Below are 14,139 nucleotides of genomic sequence, written 5' to 3' on the forward strand. Positions count from 1 at the left end.
TTGCAAAGAGAGAACAGTTCATCATACAGCCCTTATAGCACAGCATTCTGCCCTGTTCTGCATGAGCAGCATTCATTCCCCCTTACTTACAACAATGGAAAAGTAGTCAGAGTAAAAACAAATTACAGACACTTTGGTTAAAAGTAACATGTTACGAATAAACCTTGAGAAAGAATCTGGTTACTTATGGGAAGAAGCTATGTCTGGTCTACAAACACCATCGCGCAGAGAATGGTGTGGCCTTCAAGGTGAAACAGACTGAGTGAAAACTTTTATAGTGAGTAAATAGGATAAATTAATATATAATAGAAATCAAAATTTTCCGACAACACCCTTCAAAGCGCCCTCCTGCTTACTCTGCTGACTTACGACTGCTCAATAAGACACCCCAGCCATCAGATAGCATAGTTAGCATACCACAACTCGACTTAATTAAGCTGAGTCAACTCACATCTGGACAACTCAAAAGTTGCCCCCCACCCCACCCCCACCCCTCCCACCAACATAATGTGATGACGTCATAGCATATGCATCGACTTAACTTCGACTTTTACTTTCATCTCATCGACTTGGAAAAATCACAACTCGTTATTCCCCTAATACGAGGAGGAAGTTGAACACTTGGTGCAGTGGTACAGAGACAACACCTCTGTATCAACGTAAAGAGGACTAAGGGAATGGTGGGGGATTTCAGAAGGAAAAATTATCCTCTTCATTCCATGTGTCTAGGAGGAGCAGCTGTGGAGGTGTTTTTCAACTACTGGTACCTGGGTGTGCATTTAACCAGTGACCTCACCTGGAGTACCAACACTTCCTGATCAGGAAAGCCTATCAGCATTTCTACTTCACAGGGAACTCGACTTGTAGTTCAGTCCTGAGAAACAATTATTTCTGTGTAGTGGGGAGCGTTCTCTGACCTGCATTATAGTGTATCATGGCAGGCAATGTGCTGCTGAGAGCTCCTCAGAGGGTGGTTAAGGTTGCAGAGAAGCTAGGAAGCATCCATTTCTCCAGTTCGGACCTCTATACATCAACATTCAGGGTGAGGAAAATTGGCATCTTGAAGGACCCCACCCAGACTGTACACAGACTGTTCCAATCTCTGCCCTCCTAAGGAGCATTTAAAGCAAGACCATCGGGCTCAGAAGCAGTTTCTACCCTGCAGCTCTTGGACTGCTGAACTTGAGCCGCACATAGTTCAATCTCATTTATTTCTCTTTCATTTCTTCAATATTAAGCTCATTTAACTGCGTCAACATTTACCACAAACATACAAATATAAGATTGTATTAAACTGTAAACCACAGTTTAATATGTCAGAAAATGTTGGACATTTGTATAAGAGCTTTCATGCATCTGTTAAAGACTGAAAGTGAATCAAACAATTATCCAACGCAGCCAATAAATAAGTCGCAATGAGACCTTAGAAGCTTTTAGAAAAAAGTTATTCTGAGATATTTACATATTCTTTCAGAGAGGCCACTGAATGAGTCTCCAGAGTTTTATCTCAGCTTAAAAGTTTACTTTTAAGACATGCATGTTAGATGATTCATTTTTTCCATTAAATCAGACACGTCATGGCAACTAAACCGAGTTACAGAAGTTATCAAAGAGTCCTTTCCTGCTCAATAAAGAAAATGTGTTTCTGTTACTTTAAAAAGCTCTCTTCAATCCTAATATCATGACAGATGTGTTAAACTGAGACCTTGGCTGTCAGACACAACCTTGCATTAAAATCTGCAAAACTGTTTTTAAACAACTGCTATGACAAGATTTTTTTAAGCTAACCACATGACTCATATCATTTTCGATTTATAAAAAGGGGTCTACAATGCATACTTTAGCACCCCACCTTTGTCTCATCTCCTTGCTCTCTATCTTATTTATTCTCAAAAACCAGTTCATTCTCAATCTGTTTCAATGCTCCACAGTTTCACACTTCAAGGCTGTTACATTTAAATCACTCTCAGCTGCTCATTCTTTCATTCCCCTGCACTCATTGCACCGTGGTGCTCTGTGAACCCACTGCAATCTTACCCTTTCACAGTCAGAGTGGTTCCTCAGGCAGACACTGAGATCACAGTGTAGGTACACCACTGAGTAATTAATCATTTGGAAGAGACTGATGGTGAAGCTGGCACTGGTTGACAAGGCATTGGGCAGCAGCGTGATCCCCGACGGCTCGGCTGCTGGCCTGAGAGACAAGCACAAATGAATTTTACAAACTTGTTTGAGGCATTTCTCCTGAAAGCAGACTGAAGATTCAGCCTTTTTCAGAAAGTAAAGATGTTGTATCGCACAGAAAGGAAGGCGGTAATCAAGAACACGATAGTGTTGAAATTATAGAGGTTAAAGCATTCTAGAAAAATCATTCTAGAAAAAGGTCAGCTTTTGAGTTATGATATTTGACAAATATTATTAAACATGCTGCTATGCTTGAGTAGGTTTTTTTTATGACAGTGAAATGCTAACCTGTTTTAAAGACTTAAAAAGACTAAAGTCACTTTTTGAGATTTAATGCTTTTAAAGGTGTCCTTCTGATATGTTGATTTATTAGTGTGTAAATTATTACAGTGAGCTTTCTGAGTCTCCAGGAGAGCAATAAATTTCCATCTGTTTTTCTATCTGAGTGCTGCACGCTGCAATAACATTACCCCACTCATGTTTAATCAAAATATTCACTAATATTCTATGAAATACGCTACTGATGCTGTCTGAATCGATATGCCTTTAACTGCTTCTCCCTTTTTAAATATTATTATATAATCTCAATATAGCTTTTTCATTATGTTTTAATAATTATCAAAGATCAGGTTTTCTCTCTTTGATTAGTGAGTTCACATTTCACTTGCTGTCTTCAATTACCCTATTACCATTTATTTTTGCAAAGCTTTTAAGCTTACGGGAAAATGCTTGCAGCACGTCGTTTTTTCATCCACCATATCTGAGTCTGACTAGTGTATCTGTGAAGAAAGCAGTGGGTAGAGGTGCTGAGGTCCAGCGTAGGTATTGACAGACAACAGGAGGTGAAACCAAGGTTTATCTGACTGTTGTTTGTCTTCAGATTAATAATCATTTTGAGGTTCCCTTGGGCTAGCACTGCATCACCAGGCTTCACACTTTTTCCCATCTTCAGCTTCATCCCTGCTTTGTAGTTTCCACTGCCACACAGGTCATCTTAAATTTCTGTCACACTAGCAGCGGATCAATACTTCATTATTTTTTGCAATTTGTAACAGGACAGATTGTCTATTTAAATAACATACATGTGAAATCTAACACCCAATTTCATTGTCTTACCTTTTTCCATTTCTTACCATATTTTTTTCCTACAGGAATTAGACTTTACAGCTAAATCCTCTTGTAATCCATCACAATGAGCACATTTAAAGGATTAATAGTAATCTCGAGGAGAATAGATCTTTGAATCAGCTACTAAAGCTGCCAAACAGCACTTTTCAACCAGCATGTTGAGAAACTGCCAACAAACAGCTTTTACATACAGACTGTGATACTTAATGTCACTGATCTAACATACTAACATTAATTAAATTGTCGTGAGACAGGTTTGTTTTTCTATCGTACATGATAAGTAAGAAAAAAATTATATGCATCATCTGCAACTCAAGACTAATTGAAAAATCCTTCAGCTCCTCTGGAGGTGACATGGGCGTGTTCGCTTATTGTGTTTGTTTTAAACACTAGCAAAGCTGTGTGTGTGCTTGTTATTTCAAAACGGAGATAATGTGCTTTATTGACTGTGTTTGTATGATCTCCTTGAGATATGTAAGAATAGTTGGGCAAAACACAAATACAGGATGGTTATCTCCAGGAAGTTTGTTTTATTCTTTACTGTACTTTAAATTGTATTAAAGATAAGAATCTGTATTTACAGATATGCTTTAATCTTTTCAAATTATTAAAGTAATTTTTGCATTCAATTTAGAAATTTGGGTCTCAGTATCTGGGGGAACAGGGGAGAGGAGATGTTTATTCAAGGTTTCCATGATTACTGATGATATACAGTAGGTATACTGATGTAATGCTCTCTGAGAAACTGAATTATAGGTTTTAATCATAAAAATTAAGACAAATACAACCTAAAATTATCCCTATATTTTTTCAAATTCAAATATAAAATAAGTCCTGTTTTTCATATAAAATGTTACTTTCCTGTAACGTAAACTAAAACTAATGAATCTGTGTTCTGTGTCAAAATATCAGGTAAAAATAAAATTATGTTTTTAATAGTTTAATAATAGAAATTATAGCAGATGCAATAGAATTACCCAGAGACATGCTGATGAGGTGATGTACTCCTCCTCTGGTTCAGCCTTAACAGCTCTGATTTAGTTTGGCTCTGACACTAACAGCCTACTCTCAGACTCCAGGCCTGCTGTCTCCTCTTTAGCCTGGGTACGCAGTGACCTAATGGCATTATGTTCTTCCAGCATCTTGGCTCTGCCTGCTCTTCTGTCTAATTGTGTTTTGGCGTTTCTTTCAGCAGCCAGTGTTTGTTGAGTGGACTTTATTGTGGCTTCAACCACAGCTGCTCTAGACACAGACAACATGGCCTCTGGTTCAGCTGCTCTGAAATCATATTTGTGTTGTTTCCTTCATAAACAGAACCCACTGAGGTGTGTCTTTTTGTTCCAAATTAAATCCTTTATCGGATGTACTTTTGGCCTTTTTTGACTCAGAATCATCATTATTGTAGTCATGCTTCCATTTACCGGGGACTGATGAAAGGATCCCTTTGAGCTTGATGGCCTGGAGTGCAGACATACCAGGTAACGAGCGATAAAAGCTCCAGTTCCTGGTTTTTGTTTCATTAGGATTTTGTGCATGAAAATGATCTCTTTCTGGGATTTGGGTGTCATATATTTCCTCTGTATTATCTGTCACACCAACTTTAGTAGTTTCACCAGACTTTGCACACACAATTCTCTTGCAGCTGGTTTTATTCATAAACCCTGTGGGTGGGATCCCTGCAGGTGGTACAGAATCTGTCATATGTCCAAAGACTGCTTGACTTATTGAGGTTGTTTCAGGCAATGTGAGCTTTCTATGTTCTCCTTTGCTGTCTTGCAGGAATTCTCCATAAATATTCTCAAGTAGAGTAACTGATTTGATCTCTTTAGATGATAAATTGCTCATTTGTTTAGCAGCTGCAGCTGTTAGGCCATATGCCCCCCAGCTCTCTGGGCCATTCTTAAAAGTTCAGACTCTGGCATATTAATAGCGTTTGATAATGTAGTCAAAGAAAGCAGGGCATGCTGGCCTTGTTCACCAGCTCTTGCAAAAATCTCCTGCTTGGGCTTCTTCCTCTGCACACTATGTGCTTCTATTGTTTTTATTCTCAAAACAACAGGGGTGAGCCTGTCAGATGCATGAGTTATTGAAAGTTCTCTCCAATAAAGGCTTGGTATGCGCGTAGAACTGAGATCTGTACTCAACTGCATTCTGAGCTCACTTTTTACTCTCTAGTAGAGTTACACCCAAGGTCAGCAGAAATGTTAAGCTTCATCAGAACCTAGAAGGAGTCACTTTAAGAGGGACAAAGTCAGTGGTTCTATTTGCCTTCATATGGAATTGAGATGTAATGACTCTTTTAGCTGACAAATTGGTTGTGTAAGTGTTAAACCAGTGCTCAAATTACTATATGCAGTATTGACTGAGTTGTTATTCCTCTGTTGTGACAGAGACTGGCTGTTTTGCCTTTCAGTTGCCTTTGCCGCATGATATTTAATAACAGATGATAGACTAAACTCATCATCTAAGTGTGTTTTAGGCCTTTCGGGCAGCATATCTACTGGGAAAAATGTGTTGGTGACAGTGCGACCATTTGTGTCAAGATAATTTGCAACGTGACCAAATTTCCCGTTTGTATCAGGTTGGTTATTGGACATAGACATTTCTAACTCAAAGCAATGATGATGCTTTGGAGTCATTATTATATTGGTTGCTTTATCATTGCCAATGGCCTTAAAAATGTCATTATGTTTAGTCTCATTTTAAACCTGAAGGCAAATAGAGCTGAATTAATCAGTGTCACCGGTAACATGTTTACTCCTAACAGTTTATGTTAACAGTATATTTCTCATCCTGAACTTGTTCTGAATCTTTTCCATTTAATGTTATCATCAACATCACATCCTCTTTCCTTTTATTTTGATTTGTCTCACCAGTTTTTGCCATCAAGGACTTGCTGTTTTTGGATCCAGGGACAAAGCCGTCCTGCTGTGATTTAGTTAGCTTCTGCAATGTAAGGGTTAGGAATAACCTGTCACCATTAAATGTCCTCAATTTCATCACCAGTGACACACTTTTGAAGGGTAATTGATTGATTTCTGCTGCAGGGATCACTGATGTTGCCCGCACTTCTGAAAAACTCTGCTTGCTTTTCACAGTGGGAGTATGTAAAGTGTCTGGATGTGATGCATGTGCTGACAGCCTGGAGGGGTTAGCTGGCCTGGAGTGATGTTAGAGCAGAAAGAGGAGGAGGTAGAGTGACTCCTGTTAGCAGCAGACTTCCCTCGGCGAGGCTGAAACAGGCCTACAGAGAAGCAAGGCTCAAATCACAAGGCTGTGACTGTGGGTGGCTTTGTAGATGAATCATCATACATCGGCTGGTGTATAGATAGTGTAATGTTTTCTGCATGCCCTTGCTCCTTCGCCGTATGTAAAACTGGTTGGGCCATCAAAAGTGAATAGCTAAATTTATCTGTGATGCTGTCAATAATTGATGCTTTGAGAGAACGTTTTACTGATAAGTGGGGCCAGGCTCTGTGAAATGAGGTTGTGAGTGATCAGATCAGCTGTTTTAGAAGAAGGGCTGCTATGGTATATATGTTTTAGCACATCTAGAAAATCAGAAGGCTTTGGTGTGTCTGTGGCAGGAAATGTAACCTCCAATTCTTTATGATTCCCTTCCTTTAGTGCTAACATTATGTCTTCTTTTACAAACTCTGCTCTTAGCTTTTTATTTTTTGCTTGAGTTCTTAAAGGTAGTTGAGGCAACAGGAGATTGCTTGTCACCTCAAAGGAAAATGACTTACCTGTAGGGTCTCCCATTTGTGAAGCATTTTCACCCAGATGAATACTCTTGTGCTCAGAGGTTCCCAACTCTTCATTCAAACCATGACAGGAAGACAGCTTTTCACAGATGAGATTGTTGTCTCTGTTACGTTCCTTCCAATTTGTTCAAGGTTCAAGAGGAACATTTGTCATGTCCTCCCTGCAAATATCCTTGGTAAATTCTATGTTGTCCCCACATCCACACTCTCTTCCTTTCTTTTCCAAAAATTGCCTGCTTTTCAGCAGTGCTCAGGATTAAAGTCTTTATTATAGTCACACCTTCTCTGATGGCTTCTCTCTTGTCCTTGACTTCACCATGTCTTAAATCTTTGTTGCATCTTAAAGTTACATGCTCCTGTCTGCTTGTCTTGGTCATGATCACTTTCGTTTTCCTCAATCTCTTTGTATGTGTTTTGGTTTTTGTCTGTCACTGACTTAAATATTTCTCCCAGTTTTCCAATTTTTAGTTGATCTAATCCTCACAGATTTTCTCTTTTTTCCATCGTGACATACTGGTATCTTATCTGGTTTTGTTATTTCTCACTGTTGTTTTTCTTGGTCTGAAGAATTTGATCCTTGTTTTCAGCAAATACACTTAATATTTCTTCTTTTTATCCTCAAGCCTCAGGCTGTGAAGATTATTTGACTGTAAGATACATAAATGAAATTAAATTTAATAACATTCACCGTCATATTGCATTCAAAATCCCTTATCCGAATATCTTTTGAAAGAGCAGAAAGAAGGTAAAAGTCTGAGAATCCTGCTCATCTATTAAGTGTCCATGGGTGACAGACGGAAGCCTAATTGTTGAACTCTTTGGTAACAAAGTCAATAATGGCTCTTTGGTCTGAGGGGTAGCTTTAGATCTTGTTTGGCTGCCAGATACGGAGATGAAAGCTTTGGCTCCTTCTGTCAGTAAGCAAGGCTTCAGATGTTTGACTGTGGAAGCAGTTGGCCTGTTAGGGTTCAGGGGTGTTATTGCACCAAGAGCTTCAATCAAGTTCATTCTTGCAATTGGATGTGAAGCAGGCAGCGCTGTGTTCGCGACCTTTTAGGAGAAGACTGTTAAAACTCCTGTGGGGAGCAATAAAAGGCATATTGCTCACTGGCCCACTGATGATGTCCTGATTTTTCAAGTCTGTTAACAGGCTGTGAGAAGCCTTTTTCTTGCTCTCATTGAAGTGTATTGGGTTTAACTGAGGCTCCCTAATGGAAATGTTTATATAAATAACATTATGCTGACTGTTTTATCACTGGTTTATCACTAATATAAAGTTAATTTATATTAAAGTTAATAAATTAGGACTTGCTGTGATAAAAGATTCACTAGGAGAGGTGTGCCTTTTTTTGCATTGCTGTGTGGTTAGGTGTCATGCATGACATCCCACATGCAATCTGAGAGACAAACAGTTGGACTGTCAGTCTTATTACAGGGAACATCAGGAAACATGTGATTGTAAATTGTTGCATTGTTCCCATCTTTGATCATATTGCTTTCCCCAGCTGACAGTGAATGTGAACTGTATGATGGAAATTCAGGAGTAAAAGAGCCTAAAGAGACATGAGGCGGTGCAGCAAGATGAGATGCAAATTTCTCACTGGACATTTCTTTTCCATCTCTCAGACTGGTTAAACTCAAGCCTGTCACAGTGTGTCTTTCCCAGTCTTCTGTTGGATCACTTTGGCGGATGGATTGCTTTGCACCAGACAGATCTACATTTCCTCCCAGGTTTGTAGTGCTCTTGCCCTGCGGTTGTTTATCATCGCTGACATCGAACGGCTCCAACAGGTTATCAATTACAGGAGGAGGAGATGCAGATAGGATCGGAAGTAACAGCCCTGCATCAGCAAATGTGGGAATAACAGAGCTGGCATTTCTGTGGTTACTGATTGAACGAGAAGCATGAAACTAAGGAGGGGCTTTGAATGCCTTAGCTGACAAATGGACCTGTGGCTCAAAGGTATCCTTCAAAGCCAACACAGTTTGTGTGGAAGACAAAACTATCTTTCCATAATTAGACTTCAGTGGGAGTTTAGATTCTGATGGGTAAGCTGTGGATGATTTTCAAGAGCTCTGCTCCTTGCCGGAGAGAAGATGTTCCATGCTTTGTAAAGTAGTAAATAATGATGTTGTGGTTCGCATCCTCTCATTAGTTGGCTTTAGTTCTGTGTCAAACACATTTGCTTTTGGAAACTCTGCAGTCGCCTCCGCCTCTGTGCCTCGGTGTGTCGGCTGTGTAGCTTCTGCTTTTATGCCACGATTGATTGTGTTTGTTCTAACCAAAACCCCATATTTTGTGACAGCACTGCCTTCTGTTTGTTCTGGGAGTTTACCTCGGAAATCCTGTCGCTCTGAAACAACTAAAAACACAACACAAGTCAATCATATGTTATATTCAAAGACTGTTTTTTGTATATCTATAAACAAGTAGTGTATGAAAAAATCATAATAACTGAAAAAAGAAACTGAAGACCTGATAATTTTTTTTTTATATATATTCATCAAAAGCTAATAGATACATAAAGTGACTTCTCAGCTATTTTTGAATATGAGTGTTTATTGTGCTGATGGGGGAAATTTTTTCAGAGTTTATTTAACATATTCAATCTTACGTACAAATCCTCCAGTGACAATGTCATCTATCACTTTTAGCACTGAGCTCATTATTTCAGTCAGTCTCTTCAACCCTCATGTATTACAGCTTTAAATGTCAATATTTCATAATGCAGACACATACTGATGAAGTTTGTGAGAAAAAGAGGGAAAACAGCAATATGTTCAAACAATTTTAAAATATATATATTTGCTAAGATTTGACATTTCAGATTCTTTATAGGTTTACATATAAGCTTCTTAAAAGGCAAATTGTATAATTTAATCCCTGCTGTGCCTGAAATTAATCTAGAAAACTGGAAAAGACACCAGTTGATGTGTGACAGATTAGTTAAATACTAAATGTCAAATGATTTCCCTATTAATTTTGCTCCTTATATCAGTCAGTTTGCTGCATGAATTCTTCTGTGTGTCACATGTGACATTTTACTGCAACATGTCACATGTCAATCAAATGAAGGATCACAAAGACAGCATGTATATAATGTAAGGTTTAACAATACATAAATGCATTATGTTATTAAATGTTGTGCAATATTTTTTTTCTGTTTAAGATGTTTGCGCAATTTTAGTGTGTTAGTTCTCTTATAAGCTGTATCTTGTTGTTTTTGAAAAGAGAACAAATGGGAAAACATAAAACTAGATCTGCAAAATGAAATAATCATCATTTTAACATGCTTCAATTTTCAACAATATTAACAAAAAATTATTCTGAAACAAAGAACATATTCTTTACTATTTTCCCCAGAAATAAGTACACAAATAACAGGTAACAGTAAGCAGAACCTCAGCATTTTGTTGTTGTTTTCTTATTAACAAATACCGAAACACCATGGAGTGTTGGCTCCCTGTGGTCCTTTATACTGCAGAGCACAAGGTTTCATCTGTTTGTAGATATATCCTCATGGACCCTGGTAGTGTCATCACTCAGAGGGTGGCTCTCCTCTAGAGTTCATTATTACAAAGATGACATTTCTCAGTAGCTCTTTCCTTTTTTCAAATATTCTCAGGTCAAAAAAAATTCTGAATGTTATACTGAAGTGGTTAGGGCATAAGGCTTAAAATCCTGAAGCTGTCACTTCGAAACCCACTCCCTGAGCAAGAACCTTAACCCCAGATTGCCCCCCATGCGTTGCACAGTGGCAGCCCACTGCTCTACGTAAATTTCTCCATTGTGAGATCAATAAAGGTTAATTCATTTATTTTATTTTATTTTCATCAAGTTTTGATGGAGAATTAAAACTAATATGCATTATTTGCACAAAAATTTTGCCTTTGTGCATTTAAAAATGCTTTTATTTCACACCATATGCTGTACAAACTTATCCTAGTTTCAATATTCAGTGTCTTGATTTCATGAGTGATATAGAGGGTGAGTAGAGATAATAAATCCCCATCTCCCTTTACCTATTTCTTGATTGTTTTTACTTTGTGTATGACTGTAAATATAATTATGTATAAATGTATGTATTAATGTATTTGTGTGCATACATGTGTATGTATGTATGTATGTATGTATGTATATTTGTCTATACTGCATGTGTTTATATGTTATTACCTATGTCTTATTTATGTACTGTTGAAGAACGATAACGTATTTGTGAGTATGTACATACTGCATATTTGTTCTTGCAGTGAAGCTGCGCTGAAGTGGGCGGTTAGGTGTGTATGTTAAATAGATTTGCAAGCAGTACTATTATCTTTTGTCATACCTTATTTTTGTTTGAATGCACAACACCTTATGTATTGTTACTAATGTTAAAAATGTATCTATAAAAAAGGAGTTTAACATATGCTTTTTAGCAATTTTTGTCAAGGTTGAAATATTCATAACACTGCTTCATAAAGCTTAAGTGATTTTTTTTTTTAAAGGTATTTTTATTTATTGCCCTGGTTTTAATTTATTGTGGATTTTCTTTAATTTGCTTTTGCTCAAAAGTGATAAACAGACTCCCCCTAAAATATGGATAAATGTGTTTTCCAAGTTTTAACTTTTAGCTTCTGGTGTCCTTTTAATTAGATATTTCACCCCTCTTCTTACCACAAATGTAATCAATTGAAATTGGATGATGTCCACGCTCTGAACTGACTTTTGACTTAGTTTATTTATTTTTTATTTTGTTCCATTGGAGTGAAGGGCCACATTTCCAGCTTTGTATTAGATTATATTATTTGAAGCTTTAAATTAGCCTCCTTTCTCAATTCCAAAATTAGCTTTCAGACATGTTTGGAGTCGTTTTACGATTGAATCAATAAAGCTGCAGAGGTTTTTGTTTTGAGAGGCAAAAGCTAGATTACCTTTTTCATAAAGATACTGCAACATCAGTTTTTGGACATTTTTACTGTAGGAAATGTGTCTTGATTGTTTTCTTTGTTTTATAGGATCCACGACTTAATTCATTAAAAATGGTTTTAAAAAGAAAAGAAAAAAAAATCAAACTTCATGCAAAGGAATGAATACAACTTTTAATAGACCATTCCATTTTGAAGAAAACAAACAAAGAAATGCATACTAAAAATGCACTGCATATGCAAACAGTAACAGTAAAGAATATCACTTAAGGAGGTGACCTTGTTATAGAGGGAATACTTAGACTCATGAGGATATTCTCAGTCAAATAAATTTTTTATCCTTTTGAAGACCAATATGGCTAAACATGAACATCTTTCTAGCTAAAATACTTTCAAAATTTGGTTCATTAGAATTCAAGTGTTGGTAGGTTTAGAGATAAAAGAGAAAGTAAATATTTTCCATAATGAAAAGAAACAAATTAAGGCAAACAAATGATGAAATGTCAATGCCTATCACTGGACTTGGACAGAATTTAACTGTTACTGCTTTATCATAGGAGTTTTGCACAGGAGTGAAGGATCTCAAGGCCATGAAGCTCCCGAAGTTTGTGAATATGTCTGAAAATGAAAAATGAAAACATTTTTTTTTTAGACAGAACATATTTTGACAGTATGTACAGAGTGCTGGCATTCAGTTTAAACAATAGTGTGACCTTCGGTATAGAACAATCAACTCATCCTAAAAACAGTCACATCCAAGCCCATCAGCCTGAAGGTGCATTTAAGTCCTTCGCAAAGGACACTTACATCACATTTAGCATTTATTGCTCAACGAAACACACTCATGCTTGGCGTTATCTGCTCATCAAATGATGCTCTTGCACATTTTAAGTAAGCCTGTCACACTGTCCCTGAGCCTATGATTCAGAACATTTGTCTAAATGTAAACAGTAGGGACAGTTTTGTTTTGGGGGGGTTCTGTTAAAATAAGACAACAGTCAGCATTAGGAGGTCAGATGCAGGTCAGCACAGGAAATGATCTGCATTAAGGAGGTTCACTGTTTCCTTCCTTAATTCTTTTGAATGCCTCACATTTGCACATAGCAAAAGAGTATGTCTTAGACAGCATCTTAAAATAAATCAGCTTTTATAATTAAAATTATCCAAACTATTATAAATATAGAAAGCTACAGTATGATGTTATCATTTCTGCATTTCCAAACTTATCATCACACAGTCAGAAGAATTTTAGTGACTTTAATCAAATGTCATGTTGATACAATAGCAACAAAACTGAAGGGAAATTCAACCATTCATTGTGCTTTCAACTCATAACCTCATCTGTATAGTAAATGACTTACAGAACACAAACATCTGGCAGCCTACAGCAATGCGATATCCGAGAGACATAAAACAGAAAAAGACATGAGGCCATACAATGCTTTTTCTTTTGATTGCACAAATTTAGATTCTTCTTGATTGATGTACACACTAGGGGATTGGTTATAGCACATGTCAACATTTGTGCATGAGTCTTAGCTATAATAAGAATTTAATGCTGGTTATTGAGCATCCATCCTACTTGGTTGAAGGATTACTAATATATGCAAACTACTCTTGCTCTGCATATGATGGATGTGCCATAGGAGGCTCCAGATAGAGTTTAACAGCCACCAGGTGGTGCCAGGCTTTTCTACTGATCTTGGCTTGCTCATAAATAACAAAGCGAATGAAACATTTATGTGTTATTTGACAGATAAAATGTCATAGAGGAAGAGTAACCACAGGAGATTGAAACTTGGTTATGGCTAACTCAGCTTAGGATTTTGCTCTTCCAAAGTCTATAGCTGATCTCTGCATCCACCCCTCAAATAAAATAACAGTGGTATAAGTCAATATACCTATATACCTTTGACTTATACCTCAAAGGTATAAGTCATCTAACTCAGAAAAACAGCCTTGAGCATTGAGATGTTCCTCTAGCTGACTTGAACAGGATGTAAAAAGGAAGGAACAGTCCAGAATGAAGTTGGCTGCATGGAGAAATTATCCTCCAACACAAGACTAGCTTTAGCAGCAGCACCCTTACCATGTATAATAGACACCATCAACATTAAATCAATCACCAATAAAACCAATAATATTTTCCATAACT

General features: G+C 37.3%; 1 protein-coding gene across 2 annotated transcripts in view; it reads right to left on the minus strand.

Moving 5' to 3' along the window:
* Positions 1-12,174: 12,174 nt before the first annotated feature.
* ttc12 (tetratricopeptide repeat domain 12) overlaps positions 12,175-14,139 on the minus strand; it is a 29,250-nt gene continuing 27,285 nt past the window's right edge. For both annotated transcript variants that reach the window (XM_015377250.1, XM_015377249.1), the window contains one exon: positions 12,175-12,602. In XM_015377250.1, the coding sequence (XP_015232736.1) occupies positions 12,536-12,602 (67 nt within the window). In that variant the 3' untranslated portion in view covers positions 12,175-12,535. The remainder of the gene's footprint in view (positions 12,603-14,139) is intronic.

This window comes from Cyprinodon variegatus, unplaced genomic scaffold (assembly GCF_000732505.1).
Source record: "Cyprinodon variegatus isolate N-32 unplaced genomic scaffold, C_variegatus-1.0 Scaffold150, whole genome shotgun sequence".
NCBI lineage: Eukaryota > Metazoa > Chordata > Actinopteri > Cyprinodontiformes > Cyprinodontidae > Cyprinodon > Cyprinodon variegatus.